Source organism: Lissotriton vulgaris, chromosome 3_1, assembly GCF_964263255.1.
Source record: "Lissotriton vulgaris chromosome 3_1, aLisVul1.2, whole genome shotgun sequence".
NCBI classification, from domain to species: domain Eukaryota; kingdom Metazoa; phylum Chordata; class Amphibia; order Caudata; family Salamandridae; genus Lissotriton; species Lissotriton vulgaris.
This window is the reverse complement of record NC_141689.1, coordinates 843,624,414-843,647,353: the sequence shown is the minus strand read 5'-3', so window position 1 is coordinate 843,647,353 and position 22,940 is coordinate 843,624,414. Positions and strand designations below refer to the sequence as shown.

General features: G+C 43.1%; 1 protein-coding gene across 1 annotated transcript in view; it reads right to left on the bottom strand.

The window, feature by feature from the left end:
* CNTNAP4 (contactin associated protein family member 4) overlaps positions 1-22,940 on the bottom strand; it is a 1,879,337-nt gene that overhangs the window by 742,576 nt on the left and 1,113,821 nt on the right. Inside the window, exon 8 of the mRNA XM_086961154.1 lies at positions 10,163-10,424. Within this exon, the coding sequence (XP_086817280.1) occupies positions 10,163-10,424 (262 nt within the window). The remainder of the gene's footprint in view (positions 1-10,162; positions 10,425-22,940) is intronic.

Sequence of the window (22,940 nt, the reverse complement as noted above, 5' to 3'; positions counted from 1 at the left end):
TTTTTAGCTATTTGGGCAATGTTTGCACAACTTCCAAGGGCCCAGGACCAAAAGTGGGTGGCACAATAGGTACTGCAGGCCCACTAGTTGCATTTAGTTTACAGGCCCTGGGTACATGTGATACCACTTTACTACAGACTGATAAGTAAAATGAATGTGTCAATTGGGTTTAAGCTGACGTTCCCATATTTATAGGAGAGGGCACTAGCACTTTAACACTGGTTCAAAAAGCTGGCAAAAATCGAAAAGGTGAAGGCAAAAGGTTTGAGGTCGACCCTGCAGAAAGGGCCATGTCCAACATGCACTCTGTCCCATGGGCTTTCAACTAAAAAATATTAATGTATCCTATGGTGGATCATATACTACATACTCCTTTTCACATTCATTCAACCCACATACATCGCTTCATACCAAAATAGCACCAATGGAGAAATACCCATTTTTACTGAATACAGTGTACCACTACACAAATGTGATAATTAAGTAGTACACTTAGATGGGCTTTCAAACCACTATTTAGGTTCCACTTCAGAATATATAAAAATATGCTTTTGCTACATGGCAAAGCCACTTTTCCCTTCCATATGTCACTGCAGTATTTTTGTCAGGTATGTGGTTGGTGTTAAAACACACTGTAATCCAAATACATTTTAGTATCTATGCCATTTGTATTTTCTGTGTGATTACAATATTCTTAGTGGTCACTTAGATCAATTTGATGAAATCAATTCTACCAATACAATTTTAGAGCAAGAGCAGAGACATTATTGTGGCAGTGATTAACAGTGGCACAGGGAACGGTATCCTAATACTAGAAAAGTTTGTCCTGGAAAGGTTGATAAATCCAGCGTGACCAGGCAGAAAAGGCATGTTTGCTGCATTAAGAGTACTTTGTGCTTTCCTGCACCTCCCTTTCCCTTAATCTTGTTAAATAAATAAATCTCTCACCTTTAAATAGTAATCATTCTTGGTCCACCTTTAATCCTTTACCATCCAAAATCTGCTTTTGCCTACCCAGCTTTCCTAATGGCTAGCTATGTCAAACCACTTTCCTTAACATTCATCCTACTCAATGGACTGCTTCTTCTCTACAAGTCCAGTCACCACAATGGTGTAAAATCCACTCTCGTTTGCCCATATTCTGTACCCTTCTCTTTGTTGTCTTCAACTACTTACATCAGAAGATAATCAGCTATTTTATTACTTGTTCCAGGTATGTATCTTACCTCAAATGTATGCTCTTTTGCTTGTAACACCCTTCTATATATCCTCATCAACACTTTCCCTAATGCTATCTTTTCAAAAATTTCCTTCAGCGATTTATGATTAGTACCTAAAACATGTCCTAAACTTAGTTAATGCTCAATGTACCACTAAAGCATTCTTCTTTGTAATGCTGTACCTCAATTCCAGTATCTGCAACATAACCTCAAAGAAAACACAACAAACCCTTTCTTGTTCTTACTATAGTGGTTCAGAATAGTTATAAGCCAATGTTATTTGAATTGGTAGTCATCAATATTTCTTCAGTAGCTCAAACTGTAGCTCACGTTCCTATGGCCATTCAAACACTGCATCCTCTTTAGTCAAATGTCTTAAATTCACAGTATTGGTAAACATAGTCCTCATAAACCTTTAATAGAATTCTTTAATTTCTAGCAAAGTAATTAATGTTGCCCTTTATCTTTGAAGAATCCCTTATCGTTTGTATCAAGCTATCTCATGCTTACCTCTCTCACAACAAATGTAATGCTTTCCAATATTGACTGTGAAACCCTACTCCTTCAAACTGTCCCATAACTTTCTCAAGTCATCATCAAACTCCTTGGTCCAATGTCCTCCTCTGAAATAACATATTTCATCAGATCCTTTTTCTCACAATGACATTTGATCTTGTGATAGGCCTATGGCAGTCCAACAACATACCCATCTGTCTATTTTGGGGTATGGATGGATGAATATCTATGCTCCACTACACTCTTACTCTATTGATGCACTGACAGGTCACTCTTGCTGAATGTTTTGCAATAATGACTAGAGTAAGCCTCTGACTGTTCAATGATGTCATCTTTAGATAATATCTTAAATACATCTCTGGCTGTTTATACAGATCAGACCCTTCTGAATTTGGTGTCTCTGAATTGGTACCACTCGCCAACCTTATTCTCTGTACAAATTATTTTCAGTCCCAAACATCTTCCAAAAGAATACTGAGAATTCATATCTTTCTCATCCTTCTTTCATGCTTCACTCATCAATCTCATGCATCTGGTTATTGCTGTTGGGATCTGACTTGATCTACCGGATCCTTTGGTGTGTGTCTTCCTGGACACCTGGACTTTGGTGCACCCAACTGAGCACCTGGTGACCTTGAACAACTTTACCTTATCCCTCAATTGTTTGTAACATATTCTCTGAAACAAGCCTATCATCATAATAATTAGTATTTCTCCCAACATTTCAATCCTTTTTCTCACAAACCATTGGTACTGTTTCTTTCACTTCCTTAAATAATTCTCACCATTTTTGCAATACCGTGCCAAATTATCCCATATTACCAACTTAACTGGTAACAACTTATTGACTCATTCCTTTTGCTATTCATTTACTGGCTTTCTTAATAACCCTGTCATTATGCTGTTTCTTCCATTCCTCTTTTTGATCATACCAACTCAATGTATTTGGTTTTATCACACTCATTTTTGGTTTATGTACATCATTCAAGGCTCTATGCCATAGCCACTCTTACTACCTTGTTCAAACTAGGTTTATATCCGAACAAAATTCCTCCAACACTTTTGAACTGCATACATTAAATATGAATTGATCATGTAACCTCTCTTCATAGCCTTTCTCAATGTTCCTTCTGTTTGATTCTAGCTTCCAAATTGGTACCTCTTCTGACCCACATCCAATTTATCTTGTTTCCATTTTCTTCAAACATATCTCCAAATGTTTACACTCCTCTTCACTCTCACCTTCTGTGACACTCATACATTACTGTGGGCCAAAACAAAACATAAGTAGTGCTATTTCTCTATTACTACTTCTGTTAGGAGCACAGATACCAGTTAGATAATGCAAGCACACTTTTCATGTAATACAGTTTATCATTGGCTCTCCTAGCAGGGTAAGAAAGTATTGTGGTATCTGCCCTGTATTCTAAAGTATAAAATACTCTAAAAAATAACAATGCCTTAACTGACACCATATTAAGATTTCTTCCACCTATTTCCAAAAAGAAATCAGAGACCAGTCTTGGCAACTGACGCTAATCCTGGTAGCACGTCTACAAAAAAGGTTTTCAAAAGCTAAAAGCCAAGGCTAAAATAGTTCTTCAGGAGGTTCCCCATAGCTTCTTCACTTCACTCTTCCAACACCCAGAAAATTAGAAAACTGACCAGTCTTTATGATCATGAAATCCCTGCACTGCCTTACTATAAGTACAAAGAAGTGTTCCTTTCTAACTCTAAATGGTCAAGATTGATAGTAGTTCCAACTCATGAAGACATTATGCAATCACAGCAGATCAGTACATATAAAACACATGGTCAGAGAAAAGATCGCATGGAGCTTTTTGAATAAACGTGCCGTGTGCCTTACACACTGGTTTCTCATTGTCTGTGACAAATGTATGAGACACAAATCATCTCTTACACCAGTGCACCACTGGTTGACTGGGAGACTGGAATGATGCACTGCACAGCTAACATGCCATCACACAGATTGGATGTAATTGAAATGACTCCTTGAATGCCTCCCTACTCAATCCTCCTGCTGGTGTCAGATAGCAGCTCATGAGGTTGGGCAAACTTGTTGTGAACCAGAGACTAGGCGCAGCAGTATTCCTGACCATGGTAAAGGAAATCGTTCAATGTAGAAAACAAAGCTGAAGCACAATATTGTTCCTCCATTTACTCCCCTGAGACTGAGAGGGCAGCATAACTCTGGGAAATCCTGGTACCTTCTGCTCACAACGGTAAATACAGCTGTTCCTTTTCCTCACACTTAGGTCCACTCTCTGGGACCTAATCTTCACCACTTTTTTTTATCAAGTGACAGGTTTCACAAAGACCATTTAAAATACATTTTCATGCAACACGAGCCCTATAATCACTTAATCACTTTTGTGTCAATCATTTCATACTAATGTACTATTTTGCATTGTTAAGAAGCTGGCATTCCAGTCAGCGATAAAAAACCATATATATTGGGTGTGGTTTGGTTCATAACAGTCCCTGGTATTTGAGTGGGAGCTTGTCTATGGACACAAGGGACATTCAGACTGGACCCACGCAAATAATATCTGAAATATGCACAGTTTTGTGAGTTGTCACAAACAAAATTTTTTCCTAGGTGATGAAAGCAGAATGTGAGCTACAATAACTGATCATATCTTTTGAAGGAGGTAGATATCATTGATTCAATCAGAGAGATATCCTTTTTATTTAGGTCTGTGGGCCAATCCTGCCTTGCTCTAATTAATTTGAGAAAAATGCGGTCACTATGAGAAAAAATTAAATTTGTTCCAAGGTCACATCACATGTTTCTTGATTAAGTAGGCCTGGGCGAAGTACACGAAATGACAAGAAAACTCAGTGGAATTCCACAAGTGGGGGAGTGCAGCGCAAACTGCTGTTCACACTGATCTTCTTGACGCTCAAGTAGAAATTCTACCCAAGCGTCAGCTCTCACTCGCAATTTATCTTTTTCGAGTGCAAGTGAGGAAAAACCTCCACTGCACTACACGGAGCTGAGTTTTCTGCACCCCATGAGCTCTGTGGAACATGGATTGCGGAAAACTCTGAGAATGGAACGGAGTTCACCACCCAGGTCTATTTTTAAGCATTTCCTTATCCTCCACTGCATGCATTATTAACTGTATTTTTCTGTGAATATGATAAGGAGCATGTTCATCTAGAATGTTCTTGAATACCTTTATTGAGTGTGGACCAATTATAATTAATCTAATCTTAAGGTGGAAATGGTATTACCGATTATCTGGCCAGATCACAATGCAGTTCGTTTTAGACTCGATTTATCAGCACCTAACCACACAGTAAATGCCGTTGAGAAGGTTAAAAAGAGCCATGATTGGAATAAGGTGAATAACAATGACCTGGAAGAATGCCTTGAAGCCATATGCCGGTTGCTTATGTAAGATCTGAATCAAGCAGAGAACAATATGAAAGCACTCAGAAATAGTCCACCTGCACCATGGTTTTCTCATAAATTAAGAGAAATAAAACAAAAATTCTGCAGGCAAGAAAAAAACTAGAGATAATACTACGGGGAAGACAAATTATTCAAGTATAGAAGTATAATCTAGGAGTATAAAAACGAATTATTGAGGAAAAAATTAAAAATTATTCAGAGAAAATTAATTTAGTCTCAAATTAATAAAACTAGCCTTTTAAAGCAATTCAAACACTAGTGAGTCATAATCCTCCATCTGGCCTTCCCATAGCCAGTCTTTTTGTTATAAACTTGCAATATTCTTCAAAGGCAAAATGGAAGCAGTCTACAGCCAACCTGATCCCACTAGATCCTTGCATGATCAAAGGGCTGAGCTTACTCTTCAGATCTCTAAGAATGTAGAGCTCTGCAATTTCTTCCCTCTTGCAGTCAACCAAGTGGCCAAGCTAATTTGGCACACCAAGTCAGGAGGCTCCTCATATCCTTGTCCGCCAAGGTGGTGCACAAACTGGATCCTGTAATTATGACATTAATTAATAACATCATCAAGAAGGGCTACTTTCTTGTGGAGTGGAAAAATCCTTGGTTCTGCCACAATTGAAAAACACTTCCCTCAATCCTATGTCAGAGAATAACTATTGACCAATATCTCAGTTACCTTTTCCAGCTAAGATTATTGATAAAAATCTCAACAAAACCTTGTCTGAATATCTGGGGTAATACAGCATTCTGGATGAGACACCGTTTGGCTTCAGGCCACAGGTCAGGCCACAGTACTGAGTATGCTTGGTTGCAGTCTCAGAAGAGATTTTAGACTCATTATGGACAATAGCTGAAAGGCTGCTGTGGTTCTTTTAGACCTTTCTGAAGCCTTCAATACAGTGAGCTATACGGTACTTTAGGAGCGTCTGGCAGAAATAGGGATTTCTAGCTCTGCTTTTGATCTCATTTCTTTATTTCTAGGAGACTGTGAGCATAGGGTGACCTTCAGGTAGTTCATTTCAAAATCTTTCACTCTGCTTTGTGGAGGCCCCCAGGTGTCATCACTCAGTCCTATGCTATGTAATATGTACGTGTCCCCTCTAGCCAAGCCCATTTGGTTTTGCCACTATAGTAAATGCTGATGACACTCAGATTGTGGTGTCGATCTAAAGCAATGTGAATGAGGTTGCAGATCGGTACAAACGATGCATGATTGCCATTGTCAGCTGGATTAGTGGTAACTATTTAAAGTTGAACTCTCAAAAATCAGAAATTCTTTTTTTTTGGGGAAAGATGTTGCCTTCTGGAACCAATCATGGTGGCCTCAGCCTCTTGGTCTCCTCCCCTTGCCGGTTTCTAAAGTAAGAAGCTTAGGGATTGTTTTTGAGTTGTCATTAGTGGATTAGTGTTTTTTCATTATAGAAATGTTAAGGAAGGACTTACCGTTTGAACTGCCCAATTTGCAATATTCTGTGGTAATCTCCTAGTTATATCTAGACTTGATTTGGCAATGCCCTTTTTTGAGGCATTAAACAGAAACTACTTAACAAGCTTTAGATGTTGTAGAATACAGCCCGTCGCTTAATCAAGAAAATCCGAAACAGAAGCACTGCCAGAGCATTCCTGGCTCCCTGTCAAAAAAAGAATGCTTTTAAGGCCTATGCCTAGCATTGCTTGGATTTAGAGCAGAGTATCTCAAAAGCAAATTTAGATGGTACTGGCCAAAAAGATCATTACAAACTGCTACTTCAAGTTAAGTGATGATAGTTAGAATTAAGAAAGTGGTATGGGGGTTTGGAGTTTTGTTCATACCATTTGTTATCTATGGATTAGTCTGACCATGCATCTCAGAAGTCAGGTTAGCCATCAAATTATTTTGGCCAGAGAATTCTTAAACTACGTGTTTGCTTTTGCTCTTTTTTCCACAATTTAATGACTTAAAAATTTGCAGAGGACAGTCTTCACAATTTTACATATTTCTGTATATGGATTCCATAAATTCCGATTCTCTATCATCAATATGCTATCTGATTCCCACTAGGTTTGATGAAATCTCCAAAATGGGTGCCCGTATTGCGAGCCAAAAATGTGGCAAATGTACAGAACAATTCCAGGCGAGTCTCTTCTACCTCTATGGGTTTTAGCTGGTTAACTAATTAAATACATGTTTAAAAATAAAGGCTATAAGCACTCGTTTTACACTCTCAACAGGCCAGGGAGAATGCAACAATATTCATTCTTTTTGATTATTTTTAATATCAGTACCCTTTTGCTAAATTTTAACTCCCTTATCTATCTATATATGCAACCAAGTCAAATGTCAAGGCAAAAAAATGACAATTACAAATCAGGATTTACAGAATCAGAACAGAAATACAATTTGCTCATGAGCAAAAGTCAATCTACCATGTGAACTTTTGCACGTGATTGACTCTGTCTTGGGAAGGACATGAGTTAGTAATTCACTATTACCATACAGGGATTGGCCATGCAAAAGCTTGCAAACATCCACAAAGTCAGAACTTTGTGGATTATTACCAATGTTTTCTATGGTGGTTCTCACCATAGATAAAAAAAAGAAAATGTACTGTAAAAGTTGAAGTGTGCTCTCAAGATGCAAGATTGTTGGAACCATCCTATTATAAAAGGCGGGATTGGGAAAAGGTCAAAACGTTAGAAAGGAATGGGATTATGAAAGGCGTTTGCACACAGATTACTTTAACATGTGTAAAAACATGTTTTACAGAAAAGTGTAAAAGACATAAACTGTGTTTGCAAATACTTTTTCAGCTGAAGTGAAGAGGTCTAGAATTGGGAATAGGGGGGGTTTCATAAGGAAACCTTCAAACATTGTTGATCTGTGATTAGTACTCTCTGGGATTCTCCAAAAATAGTTAATCTTGAAAAACGCAAATCCAGTTTCACTAAGGCCTTGCATTGCCTTGTTGTCACGCAAAGCAACACAAGGGCTTAAGTCAGATTTACCAAGCCATGCAAAGCTGCCTTACGTGGCAATGCGTGGCTTGATATAGCCAGAGTAATGCAAAGCAGTGCAAATTGCTGCTTTGCGTTACTCTGCATTGGGAAGGCGTTCCATGGGTGGAGTGTCGGTGTTCCTATGCATCCAACCATGGATTTTGGCACAATCCCAGGTTTACTAAGCGTAGTTAACCTGGGGTTGAGTCAAAATGCAATGCCATCCCAACAGAGGCATAACAAGGAGAAATACATGTTTCTCTCCTTGATAGTTCCTCTTTCTATGTGTGCTGAATTCTGCAGCATACACAGAAAGATGAAAATACCTATGAGGATTGTTTTTGTGCGGCAAGGTGCAGAAAAACAATCCTGCCCGTAAGGAAGGTACCCTTGCATCATGGTGCAAGGGTGCCTCTGCTGACTCTCCTGGACGTGCAGCACAGCAAGTTAGTTGTCTTGTTGTGTTGCATGACTTTTTAATAATTCTGGGCTAAAATCTTTAATGTTATTATTAAAATATTCCAAAATACGAAAGTTGTCTTAACAAAGGCTGAAACATTTATACCCTTATTACCACTGCCTGACTCTTTGCCCATCCCAATGCCATAATACGATTTTGCTGAGGGGGCGGTGGTGTTGCTTTGGTGGTCTTGCGGCGATGGGCAATGTATTTCATTATATAGCGATGCTTGTGTGTATATTTCAACTGCATATGTGTTGGAAGCACACATATGCATGGTATATGTTAAAAAATGTGTCCTGGGTGGGTAACTCCGCTCCGCCAGTGGAGTTTGCAGAGATTTTCCTACTCCGCCCTCCGTGGCGAATGTGGAGATAGGCAAAAATCTGCCTCCGTGGTGGAGCGGAGTTAGCTGCTCCCTCCAGCTTCCAAATACTTTAAAAATACTCAAAAGAATGTACTGCCACCTCCTCCATCTGGCCGTTTTCCCCTTCTGCTTCTCTGGCGATTTTTTCATTACAAAAAAAACACTACGTTGTACGTCTTGCGAGTGTGCATGCGCACACCCAAGATGTGCTAGTTAGTGTTTTTTCAATGAAGAAGGACGCGAGGCGACGAGGAGCAGGAAGGAGAGTGGGCAGTCAGGGGAGGTGGCAGAAATACTGGTAAGTGCCTTCATTTTAGTATTTTTCAAGCATTTGAGAGAGGGAGAGCGGGGAGGGAGTGGAGCGGAGCTATGCGTAGCTCCACAGAGTTTTCTTTCAAACTCTGTGGAGCTATGTGTAGAGGTAAAACGCCTGCTCCGCCTGTTATAAAAAATAACACCTACCCATTTCCGGAAACTTCTTCATATGTGGGCAGTACTGACAACACAATTACCTGTATTTCTTCACAGACTGGGTCGTATTTCTTGGGTTGAAGATGCTGGGGGGACCTGGAGAAATTGATCCACTTCGAAATCTGCTGGGATGAACTGGAAAGGGGTGAGTATGCCCTCCGATTTCTTTGTCTTCACCAACCTTTAGATGGTGGTCAGACCGTTGCGGTCAGCTCGTTGGACAGCCAACTCATAATACTGATGGTGGTGTGCCTCTGTACGGCCCAATGGAGGCTCACTTCCCCAAATGCGACCCCGGCATTCAGTGGTTTGCTGGCAGAGTCAGCAGTCCAGCAACAGTCTCTGCACAGGCAATACTCTCAACTCGTAATACGGCAGATGGCTCACTGCCATCGGACCGCCACTGCCAGGACGGCGGCTCATAGACTCCCAAACTTGTAATAAGGCCCTTAATCTAATTACTAAAATGTTCTAAAATTTTCCAAGACAGTGTGGTAAATCTCTCCTCTCCAAACTTTCCCTCATCCCAGCAAATCAATGTAAAGTTTTGGCTCAGAGTAACCTGTCTCATTAAGCCATGTTTTGCAGGACATTATCTAACATAAGTAAATGCACAGTCATAAAGAAAATAGTGTAACAATGCAATACAAATGCCATAAGCACACTTCTGCTCTTTTGCAACATAAAACTACCAATCTTTCTTCCCATACCTGCAACGATATCCGTGTGGAGTTTCCCCTGCTTGAAAAGGCTGAGTCTGAGTTTTCCCTCACTCATATATAAAAAAAGATCCCCGGATGACTGGTACAGCCTTGTGAATAAAAGAAAACCATTGCCATTCCAGGTCCGAAACTGAAAGCTCACGGACAGTGTCTCTTGTTGCGATGTGCCAGGAAGAGTGAGATAACTCTTGGAGGTCAGGAAGGTCACAGGCACTATTTGTGGCTCAGCACAAAAAAAGGATATGTTGCCCTAAAAAGGAGAAAGAAAGCAGGAGTAAGAAGGCTGTAAGTGTTAGGAATGGCTTTTCATTACTCAAAGGAAGAATGTCTGAAAAAGTACTCCCTATTGAACTATCAAAGAATTCAAGTACACAGCACTTTTAAACAGTACAAACATATTAATACAATACTACCAAACATATTTACATTTGAGTATAAAAACATGATCATTTAAGATAAAACGCTGCTTCAGGTCTACCATGGTATCCTGGCTGTAGCAGTGCAATGGTTAACATGTAAAAGAATACGTGACGGAGTCCAATTTTGTTTAATAAGTCTGTCGGAGCCACTGCCTAATGCAGGGGTTCCTAAGTGCCATGGCTGTCTAGTCTTTATTTCACCTCATTGCCACTATACTCTTTCATGCCACTAAATCACCCTCTTGTAGATTCTTTTTCATGTCTGCTTTCTCCATTTGCCACTGTCTTTCAACCCTTTCCTTTTCTTGCAAGACATATTTATTGTATTTGATCAACATGTAATAGTGATACAGGGAATTATTGTATTACAATATACTCTGCAGTATTTATCAATTGGTACAAAGATGGCTTTTTACACTCAGATTTAACATTGGTGTTAGGCCGCACCTCAGGTGAGCAGACATATACTGGTATAGCTACGATTTCTACATCCCAAACTCAGAACAATTCCAGCCACCTACCCAAATCTTCTCAAATGTCTGTGGGCAGGCTTGTGCAGTACACAGCATACATTTGATTGTGGAGCATCTATCCATACCCAGTTTCCAGTCCAGCTTTGGCAAAGCCTCAGTTCTCCAATTTCTTGCTATATCTCATTTGGAGATCAAGTACCCTAGGCCCAGGAGAAAGTGCATCGCTCTGCTACCACCAGCCTCCTCTTAGAAACCCAGTAAGGCCACCTTTGTCAGCAAGGCCATTGATGGACCCTTAACCGTGATGAGACAATGATGGACTCCCTCCCAGTAGGGTCGTATACAGGGACAGTGCCAGATCATACGCCTGAGGGTACCCTTCTCAGCAAGGCCCCATAATTTGGGGAAATCTCAGATCTCATTTTAGACAGACTTTCAGGAGTATGGTAGGTGCTGAGTAGGTAGTGAAACTAAATGGGGGAGAGGTATAAGGAAACAGCCAATGTGCGCAGAGTAATCTTGGCATCCCTCCACTCGTCATCATCAAGTGCAGCAAGAACTTTTTCCCAACTAGCTCGCAAGTGTGACAACGGGTCTGCGGTGTTAACTATCAGACAGTGATATATCCTCGAGATTCAAACTTTTCCCAGTGGTTCTAATAGCATTTTAGACTTCAAGGTATTGTATTCCAGGGATGTACCAGTTGAGATTGTACCATAAATGTGAGACAGAGCTTTGCGTGACACCACACAGACCAACCAGGTAACCTTAGGAATAAGCCTGGGAATAGCGGATTGGTATAGAAAGTGCATTGGGTTATTGTCCCAAGAGTATTGCAGTTATAGTCTGTATGCCAGGTAATGCCTGTCCCCAAACATCCAATCATTAATGGTGGTAAGATGAGAGGCCCAGCAGTAAGCTGAATATTGACCATGCCTAACCACCCCTTCAAACATAGCTTGTGTGCATTCGGTCCAGGACACTCTGGGTTATTTGCCCAACCACAGGGATTGTGGGACAGGACGCACAAACTTTTGGAGTAAATACAAATTTGGGACTGGCAATCATTTTGAACATGGCGATCCTGACTGTTATAGATAATAGTAAGGTATTATCTCTGAATACTCTTATCAAGTTGTGTCAGCAAGGGCGAGATATTATGCGCCTAAGTCTGTTGGTGGCACATAGCGATGTGGATCTCTAAATACTTAAAGATATCCTTATAGGTTGGACAACGAGGCTGCAAGGACATAATAACTTTGGACTCATATAGAGGGAACAACAGATGCTTATCCCACTTTATCTAAGAGACCAATGGTGTGAGTGTATAAGCACAAGATTTGCATTGTATGGGATACAGCTATCTGCAGGTTGTGAAGGAACGTAAGTATGTCATCTTTGTATAAGTGTATGTGATCTTCTGGCTGATTGACCCACTGAAATCAATCCACAAATGCATCTATTCGGATCCACTCTGCTACAGACTTGGCTGCCAGTGCAAGCAGGTGGGGGAATAGTAAATAGCCCTGCCTGGTGCCACTTGCAATTAAGAATGGCTTCGAGAGAAGGACTCACACCTGGGCTCAAAGTGAGGAGTATAATATCCACATCTAAGCCAGAAACCAAGGGCCTTTTACAAGGTGCGCCTGGCGCAAACAAGGACAATGCACTGTATTAGGACGAATACCCTGCCCTGTGCACAGTACATACATGTAAAAACAGAGTACCTACTTTGAAGCTGCTGCGTGTTTCACAGTGCAGGTTCAAGTTCAAGTTCGGAGATTTGTATAGCGCACTACTCACCCATAGGGTCTCAAGGCGCTTGTGGGAGGGGGAGCATTATTTATCGAATAGCCAGGTTTTAAGTTCCTTTCTGAAGGAAATGTGGTTCAGTGTGAGGCGGAGGTGAGTGGGGAGAGAGTTCCAGGTCTTGGCCGCCAGGTAGGAAAAGGATCTTCCTCCCATGGTGGATCTGTGGATGCGCGGAACTGCGGCAAGCGCTTGGTTGGAGGATCTTAGTTGGCAGGTGGGTGTGTAGAAGGACAGTCGTGTGTTGAGGCATTCGGGTCCTAGTTTGTAGAGGGCCTTGTGAGCATGGGTGAGGAGACGGAACGTTATTCTCTTGTTGACGGTGAGCCAGTGGAGGTCTGTCAGGTGGCCGGTGATGTGAGCTTGGCGAGGGATGTCCAATATGAGTCTGGCCAATGCATTTTGGATGCGTTGGAGTTTTTTCTGTAATTTGGCTGTGGTTCCGGCATAGAGGGTGTTACCATAATCCAGTCGGCTAGTGACCAGTGCGTGGGTGACCGTCTTTCTTGTTTCTGTGGGGATCCAACAGAAGATTTTTTGGAGCATACTGAGTACGTTGAAGCAAGAGGATGAGACGGCGTTAACTTGTTTGGTCATTGAGAGGGTGGAGTCTAGGATGAAGCCCAGGTTGCGTGCGTGGTCTGTGGGTATGGGTGCTGTGCCCAGGGCCGATGGCCACCAAGAGTCGTCCCATGCAGAGGGTGAAGATCCTAGGATGAGAACTTCCATTTTGTCTGAGTTAAGCTTTAGGCGGCTGATTTTCATCCATTCGGCTACTTCTTTCATGCCTTCATGAAGATTGGTTTTGGCGGTGTTAGGGTCTTTGGTGAGGGAAAGGATCAGCTGGGTGTCGTCAGCGTAAGAGATGATGTTGAGGTTGTGTTGTCACGCGATGGATGCGAGGGGACTCATGTACACGTTGAAGAGGGTGGGACTGAGTGATGATCTTTGTGGGACTCCACAGATGACTTCGGTGGCCTCTGATTTGAAAGGGGGGAGTTGGACTCTCTGGGTTCTCCTGGCGAGGAAAGAAATGATCCAATCCAATGCTTTTCCTTGTATTCCGACGTTGCTGAGGCGTTGTATGAGGGTGCTATGACAGACTGTGTCGAAGGCGGCGGAGAGGTCGAGTAGGATGAGGGCAGCTGTTTCTCCATTGTCCAGTAGCATTCGGATGTCATCTGTTGCTGCAATGAGGGCGGTTTCGGTGCTGTGTTTGGCTCGAAAGCCGGACTGTGAGGGATCGAGGGAGTTGTTGGATTCAAGGAAGGCGGCGAGCTGGCTGTTGACGGCTTTCTCAATGACTTTGGCTGGGAAAGGGAGGAGGGAGATGGGGCAGTAGTTCTTAAGTTCAGAGGGGTCAGCTGTGGGCTTCTTCAGGAGGGCAGTTAGTTCGGCGTGTTTCCAGCTTTCTGGGAAGGTAGCGGAGTTGAAGGAGCAGTTGATGACATCACGGAGATGGGGTGCGATGATGGAGTCTGCTTTGTTGAAGATGTGGTGGGGACAGGGGTCGGTTGGCGATCCTGAGTGGATGGAGTTCATCAGTCGGATGGTGTCTTCAGTGGTGATTGGGTTCCAGGCGTTAAGGTTGTTAGAGATCGGTTTTGTTTAGGAGGTGGGTGGGGTGGGCTGTTCTTTAGAAGTGTTCTTAAAGCTGTTATGTATGTCGGTGATTTTGTTGTAGTAGAAAGAGGATAATGAGTCGCAGAGGTCTTGGGAGGGAGTAATATCGTTTGAGGCTGCGGTGGGGTTGGTAAATTCTTTGACGATGTTGAATAGTTCCTTGCTGTTATGGGCGTTGTTGTTTAGTCGATCCTTGAGTGCTGATTTCTTGGTGGCGCGGATCAGTTGGTGGTGTTTGCGGGTGGCTGCCTTGAAGGTGGTCAGGTTGTCAGTGGTTGGGTTTTTTCTCCATGTTTTTTCTAGAATACGGCATAGTTTCTTGGAGTTCTTAAGGTCATCGTTGAACCATGGGGCCTTTTTGCTATCTTGTTTGATCTGGTGGTTTCTTAGGGGTGCTAATTCGTCAGCGCTGTGAGTGATCCATTGTTAGAGTTTGGTGGCAGCTTCGTTTGGGTCTGATGAGAGGGCTGGAGGGTTTTGGTTGAGCGATGTGATGAGTTGGTCGGTGGTGATTTTGTTCCAGTTTCTTTGAGGAATAGGTTGTGGGGGGTTGTGAGTCGTGGTAGTTTTGTAGCTGAAGTGAACACAGCTGTGGTCCGTCCAATGGAGAGCTGTGGTATGATTGAAGGAGATGTGTTTGCTGGAGGTGAAGATAGGGTCGAGCGTGTGTCCGGCAAGGTGGGTGGGGGTGTCAACAAGTTGTTTGAGTCCGAGATTGGCCATGTTGTCCAGAAGGGTGGTGGTGTTGTGTAAGGGTGGGCGTAAAATCCGTTTCACGGGCGGATTTGCAGATTTTCCGCGATTTCGCGATCCGCGAATCTCGCGAAATCGCGGTAAAATCCGCCAATCAGCGGGGACGAATTTTCAGCCAAGCAAGGGTTACAGCAGCAGGTGCAAAAGTTGAACCTAATTTCTTTGTAACCTTTTACAAAAGGGTTACAAACAAATTAACTTCAACTTGGGCACCTGTTGCTAATTGCTTCCTGGGCCTCGTTGCCTACTTGCAACTATTCTCTGACCCTGCTCTGACCCTTGAAGCAGGGTCAGAGAATAGTTACAAGTAGGCAACGAGGCACCTGTCCAAGGAATTAAACCTCATCAGGAAGCACTTACAGATATAAAAAACAGGAAGAAGGGAGAGGATGGCAAATACACACATTTTGAGTTGTCAGGAGGGGTTAAACTAAAAGAGACCTTTACAGCACAATTTTCATATGCATTTTGCTAAAAATAAAAATCTGTATGTTCTGTAGGGGCAACTCAGGAATCTGGCCCTTCAGAGATCCGGCCTCTCTTTCTTTCTCCCGTTCTCTCTCTCCCTCTCTCTTTCCCTCTCTCTCTGTCTCTTTCTATCTATCTATCTATCTATCTATCTATCTATCTATCTATCTATCTATCTATCTATCTATCTATCTATCTATCTATCTATCTATCTATCTATCTATCTATCTATCTATCTATCTATCTATCTATCTATCTATCTCTCTCCCTCTCCCATAAACGACTGCATGGGTAACTTCGCTATGCAAGCGGCTCGCGAAGGTGTAAAAAGCCCCGCGAACACGCAAAAAACCCCGCAAACACGCAAAAAACCCCGCGGACACGCAAAAAAACAAAAATCCTCAAATTCGCACAAATTCATGAATTTTGCGGATCCCGAATTCGCAAATCCGCAAATTTGCGGATCGCGAATTCGCAAAATTCGCCCATGCTTAGTGTTGTGGTCGTTTTTCTTTTCCAGGTGGAAGTTGAAGTCTCCCAGTAGAATGTAGTTCTCGGAGGGGGAGGCATGTGGGCTGATGAAGTCAGTGATGTCATCGCAGAATTGTTTACGGGTTCCTGGTGGTCTGTAGATGAGGATGCCTCTAAGTGTGGTCCTGGGGTCAGTGTGGATCTGGAAGTGTAGGTGTTCGGCGGTTGCAAGGTAGTCGTCGAAGCTGGTCGTGATTCTGATGGTGTTTTTATGAACGATGGCGATGCCGCCTCCTGTCCTGTTTGGTTGGGAACCCACCTGCATTTTGAAGGGATATTAGAGGTCCCCTTGCAGCTGGGTGCAGTGAGTTACTGCACCAGCCTGCAAGGGGATGTCTTGAGGAAACAATGAGACCCCCTTACCCCTCTCCAGAAGGCTGCCATCAAGAGGCACACTTACAGTGCACCACCCTTTCGGTGGTGCACTGTCAGTGCGCCTCCTGGCAGCTTCTTTGTGTCTATAATACGGTGTGGGTGCAAAGAGATTCCCTCATTTGCATGGGGCTACGCCTCCATGCAAATGAGGGAACACCCTCTAGTGATAAAGCTGGTGCTTTATGTGCATCAGGGCTATAGGGATTGAACATGGGGACGTTTGCAGTCCCTTCGGTAATACTAAAGTGCCCAGGGACGTGCAAAGCAGGTGTAACATTTATCGCATATTGAGGCCCTTAAAAAATAGGGCTCCAGATTGTAATTGATGAGGAAACAGAGCCCTGGGTAATCTGGAAGTAGTCTTCAGTTTTGGAACTGAGGGAGGTCACAATACCACCACTCTTAAGCCACCAAGGGCTAAACCTTCAGTTTCTTTTGGTTTTAGGTCCCAAAGCTACGGAGAGTCATCAAGAGAGGGGAATGGTCCGAAATACCTCCTGGTAAAATGGCGATGTCTGCTTATCATTGATGTCTAGTGAGAATAGAAATATATAGTCTAATCAAGGAGTAGAAGGTGTACCTTAATTCTTCAGGATCCCTGGCCCTCTAGACATCACACAGTCTCAGACAGTCCACCCAGACCCATAGGCTAGGGGGATCTAATTGTTGTTGTAGGATAAAAATGCCACACATCCACATGCCTGTCCATAAGTGCATTGAATACACCATCAATCAGTAGTTTACAGGGGGGCAGGCATATGAGTTTGTCCATCAAGGGCCATTATGTGGTGTGCAAAAGGTCTCAAGGAGCAAACACTCACAAAAACCCACTGCGAACCATGTAAGTGTCCAGTTACCATCACATATCTGTCTAAGGGATTCTCAAGGGAACTATTGACCATCATAGGGAGAGACCTGTGCAGCAGGATTGCCAATGCCCTTGAGCTGGAAGAGAAGCCAACATAGTGGATCATGTCATAAACATCAGCCTAAAGGTTTACAGTTAGGACCTTGCAAGCAAGTCTCCTGAAGGAGAAGATGGGGGGGGGGGCACTGTTTCCCGTTTTGTCTTATTGTTGAGCACATTACAATTCATTGCCATAGCTTTGTCTGTGTTGGGATTATGTGTCATGCTTCCATAGCCATTAGGTTGTACTAGCTGTCAGAACCCCCTTTCAAAGGGCAAATAGGGAATACTGGGCCAAACCATGGGGTTAAAGCCTTTAACTCCTTATGTCCTAGGGTGCAACCTACTTTGGATTCCAAGTAACTGGACCAAATATCCCTTCAGCACATAACTCTCAGAAATAGCGTTGTCTGAGCAGTCCAAGTTTCCCTTGGAGGGGGATATGGCTACAACCGATTGAACACAGGCTCATAACTCAACATGCGCGTTATAGCACCAATCAATTATTGTCCAGCAAAATACTCCCATTTATGCTACACGGGAAGTATTTTATTTCCACTGCTAACAACGCAAAGGAAAAATATAACATTCACAAACAGCTACATGGCCCAATGAGATTAGGGATCTAGTGCTTCATTTCGAGGTTTCCTAGTCCCACTCCCGCTTCGCTTCTAACAACAGTTGTTATTCCCCATTCACTGTAGACCACATCCAGTGTAAGCCCCACTAGTAGTCCGAGTCTCAAGAGTGCACTATGAGACTAGTTTTAAAGTCAACAGTGTGACAACACTGCAGAGCTAATTAGCAGCAATTTCCCCAAGAGCCAACTGGTCTAAAATCAGTCTTACCTGTACCTCACACGATGGAGCGATCAGAGCTCCTGAGCACACTCCTTCTGTGGGCATTGGAGCAGCAGATGGTTCCAGTAGGTTTCCTGCATCCTGATATCGAGTCACCCAGCAGGGAGATTAGCAGGTCTTGGCCTCCAGTCCTAATCACAGGCAGAAGACTTTAAGAACTTGCCCTCTTCACACGCCCATTTGACTGGTTGACAGATCCCAATGTTTGCAGACGCAATCTCCCCTTCTTAAAATCCATTTTCAGACACTAATTGTTGATCTGGGTCATTGGAGTTTATGTTGGGGGCCTACTTCTTTTGAAGTATCTACTCCTCTGCTCTCTTCTTCCTCTTGGATGCAGTCTGTCACAGCAGGAGTCAATCCAAAGGTGATAGCCCCAGAACACAGGCCATGGAAAGGATTAGAGTTCACACCTGAGGCCGTATTACAGAGAGTGTCCCAGGGGCACAACAGGCATTTGCGCCCACTTTACATGCCCTACGGGCCCTTCTGTAATGTAGATAGTGCTGGCGCACATAATGCGCCAGTGCTACTGCAAGGGACATATCCTCATTTTCATCAGGGCATACCCCATGCAAATGAGTGAATCCCTATCCCTCTGTGCCCGCGCTGTATTACAGATGCGGGCGCAGATGCAAAGATGCTGCCAGGAGGTGCACTGACAGTGTGCCACTAAAAAGGTGGTTCACTGTCAGTGCGCCCTCTGAGAACAGCCCGCTGCAGGGGGTTAAGTGGGTCCTATGGACCACACAGACCTTTCCTTGCAGGCAGGTGCAGTCACTGACTGCACCCGTCTGCAAGTGGATGTCTAACCCCCTTCATGGTGCAGGCGGGTTGCTGCCTGCACACTGAAACATGGAGCAGCTGCTTCAAAGCCGCTGCGTATTTCACTTGAATGCGCTGCCCCCAGGGTCGCAGCTTCAGTGGTGGCATCTCATTCTGTGTAATAGGGTGCACTTTCTCTGTTTGCACTCAGTTCACCTGTTTTAAGGTGCACCAAGCGTAAATAGGGAAAGTGGGCACTAATGCATAATATGGATCCTGGATATCAGCCACAGTGGTATGTTTAACAAAAGGTGAGCCACAACCATGCTCTTTATGATTCTATCATTAGCCTCATCGTCTTCCTGAGATGTGCCCAGGCCCCTTCCATTTGACCTCGCACTGAATCAAAGAGCACCCTTTGAAGTGTGCACACAACGCCCTGATCTCCCCTATCCAGTGTGTGTCCCATCCAGCTTACAGGAATGGGGCAATAGCCAAATCTGTCTGGGGGACTTTTCGACCTTCTCTCCGTGTTTCATCATGCAGGCCTGAGTTATCCAAAATGGAACCCAGGACCCCTACATACATTGTAGCATTTACATGCACGTATACAGTGCATGTATACAACCTACACACATGGAATATTACTGTATCCTTCTTATACACTATCACCCATAGGCACACATATATCCAGCACTGTATACTTCGTATACTATACCATTCATAGGCACACATACATACAATACATGCATTCACCATGCAGAAATTGCTCAGTACTGCATTGTCCCAGTATTGTACTCTTACCAGATACATATACATCCAGCACAGTTCCACTACTCATGTGCTGAACAGCACTACACACCCAACCAATGTAGGGTAAGGTACAGTTAAGCACACAGCGGTGAAACTTTATTATGTTTAACCCTGTAGAGCTTACTTCAATGACACAGGTTAAAAAGGACTTGTTCATGCCTACTAATCACTACACAGTATGCTGCCACCACCACATTTATGCTGCTTAACTTCTAGATCCAACCAAATTATGGATTTGTGTGGAAAAAGCTGAAGACTGAACTCATGAAAACAAAACCAGGAGTGAGATTCAATATCGTGGCTTGCGTTTAATAATGAAGAAGCACCATCATTAAAATCTCTGGTTAAGGATAGCGAAACAGTTATAAGTGCTTTGGCAAAAGGAAGGAAATCATTTTAGTGCAGAATCCTAGACGTCCCTTGAGTTAAGAAGAAGACGTCCAGTTAGAATACCTAACAGATTACACAACCAGTCAATGCCCTGAAGAGAACCCTGAGAATTATATTGGGGATCGAAATGTGTCTGCATCACCACCACTTGGGAACAAAACTATTGATTAAATTCCAATCTAGAGGGAATAGGTATAAAATCTCCAACCTCTGGATTCATAACACGACCTCCCAGAGGACAGCAGCGTAGAAGCAGAATTCACAAATTTCAAAAAGTGTTGTTATTATTGCTACTGCATTTCAAATGTGATGACTGGTCTTTTCAAATTAGAAATATTATATTTTTCACGGATTTGTATTGTCCTTGTATATATTTCATATTCATATTATGTTGGAAAAGATTTTTTTGAATGTTTGTTTATGCACTATAACAAGTGTTTTCCCTGCTTTTGAAATCCAAAAATAATGTTGGTGAATGAAGTAAAAAATACAAATGTCTAAAAAATTTTAAATCACAGACCAATACATTTAAGGTTTGATCCAAGTCTGTATAAAGAAAAAAAATTGGGCAAGTTGTCAACCAGACACTATGGGGCATATTACCAAGGGGGGTGACAGGCAATTATCGCCGATTTAGCGGCCGTTTTCGGCCGCTAAGCGGCAATAATTCTATCGCTTTATTAGCTGGCTGTCGCTAACTGATGTTAGCGACAGCTTTGAGGTGATAGCGAGCGGTTTGGGGCCCGCTTTGCATGTCAGCGATATTTATCGCTAATGACATGCAAAGTGGGCGTACCCAACCTGTTAGTGACTCAAAGCAGTCGCTAACTTCGCTATCGACTATTAGCAAGGCAGGCGTAGCGATGGAAATATTCCTGCTATCGCCAAAAACTGGCTCCTGCTCAGACCAGTTCTTAGCCATGTTATCCAATGGGAGGTGGATAACATGGCTAAGAGCATTACGTCGCTAATGCGTAAATATCGCTGTATTCTCAGCGATGTTCACGCATTTTGCCGCTATCGCTGGATATTTTAGAACAATGGAGAAAAACGTTGCTATTAGCATGTTTTCTCCGCTAAGATATCCGGTGATAGGCAGCGATAAAAAAATCTTCGCTAAGCCTATTTAGCGATAAATATCGCTAGTTGTTGGTAATATGCCCCTATGTATTTTTGATTTGATAGGCCCTTTCTGGTTGTCTGTACCAGGGCTATTCCCACTTTTTTTAGTGTAACTCCTGGAAAAGGCAGTAGTCTTCCACCGCTATGAGGGTAGCAATTTTTGCTTCGCTCCCAACAAGACTGCAATCTTTGAGATAGGCCTATGTGATGGGGCACAAGCATGATCAGTGTTTACCGATGACAAAAAAATCAGCATTAATGATTCAGACATCAGTAGGGCACTTAGGGCAGGGGTGCTCATCCTTTACCATGGAGAGTACTTTTCCATCACAACACTATTGGAACATCAATGATGACTGTTACTTGCCATGCATCCCTGTGAGAAATTGGGATGTTGGTTGACTGGGATATGAGCCCTAGTCAAGCAGCAACCAACATCCTAGGCAGGGCAGGAAGCAGGCAACCCTAAATTAACCTGTGCTCACCCTCTGGTAGTTGGGCACAGAAGAGTCAGGCTTAACTTAGAGGCAGTGTGTAAAGAATCTGTGTAACACTTTAAAATGTAAAACCAAAAAAAGACCCCACACCAAGTTAGAAAAATAGATCTGACTTTAATAAATAAAACAAGAACAAAATGACAAGAATTCAACTAGTAGAACTGGAGATATTGATTTTTAAACTTTATAGTGAAAAATAGGGCCAAAAGCACAAAGTGCTATTGGTGGAAATCTGGTCACACCGGACCAGGACAAAGTCACAAGTTCAGACTGACCAGGATGGTGTGCAGGCCGGATACAAGGACTCAATTAGGCCCAATGAACAAAGTACCTTAAATTCTGGGTGGGAACCATTGCGTGGGCTCTCGTTGAAGATGTGTCGTAGAGCAGAGGCGCTCCGCAGGTTCTGGGATGAGGCAAGGCTGCGTTGCAAGGTCCTGTTGTATTGATGTCGGGATCCTGTTGATGAGGCTTGCAATGCATAATCTGGTGTTGAGGATGTGAGGCACAATAGAGGCAATGTGTCTATTTCGATGAGTGGAGAAGCTGCAATGCAGACTTTTGTCATTGAGGCCGCTGTCAACCAGGTGTAGGCAAATAATTCAGCTCCACTGATCGAGATGTCAGAGTTGTAGCTTGTGTGTAGCTCATCAATGTTGAGTTGGTGAGCACGAGTGAGAATTTGCATCCCCTACTGAGATTTCCAGGTGCTAGAATGCCTCCCAATGAGATTTTTCAAAGTTGGCGGCCGCTGGAGGTCCCAACCGATCACGATGAGTAAGCTGCCACTCAAGTAGAAAATCTACTCAAGTGGCAGAAAGAATCAGTGCCCTCTGGCTCCCTGCGTGGTGCCATCTGCTCTGATTTTACAGCACGGAACAAGCACCCAGTGCTAAAAATCAGTGCTAGCAGAGCGGCATGCCGAAATCAGCCCACTCGTGGAACTTCACAGAATATAGTA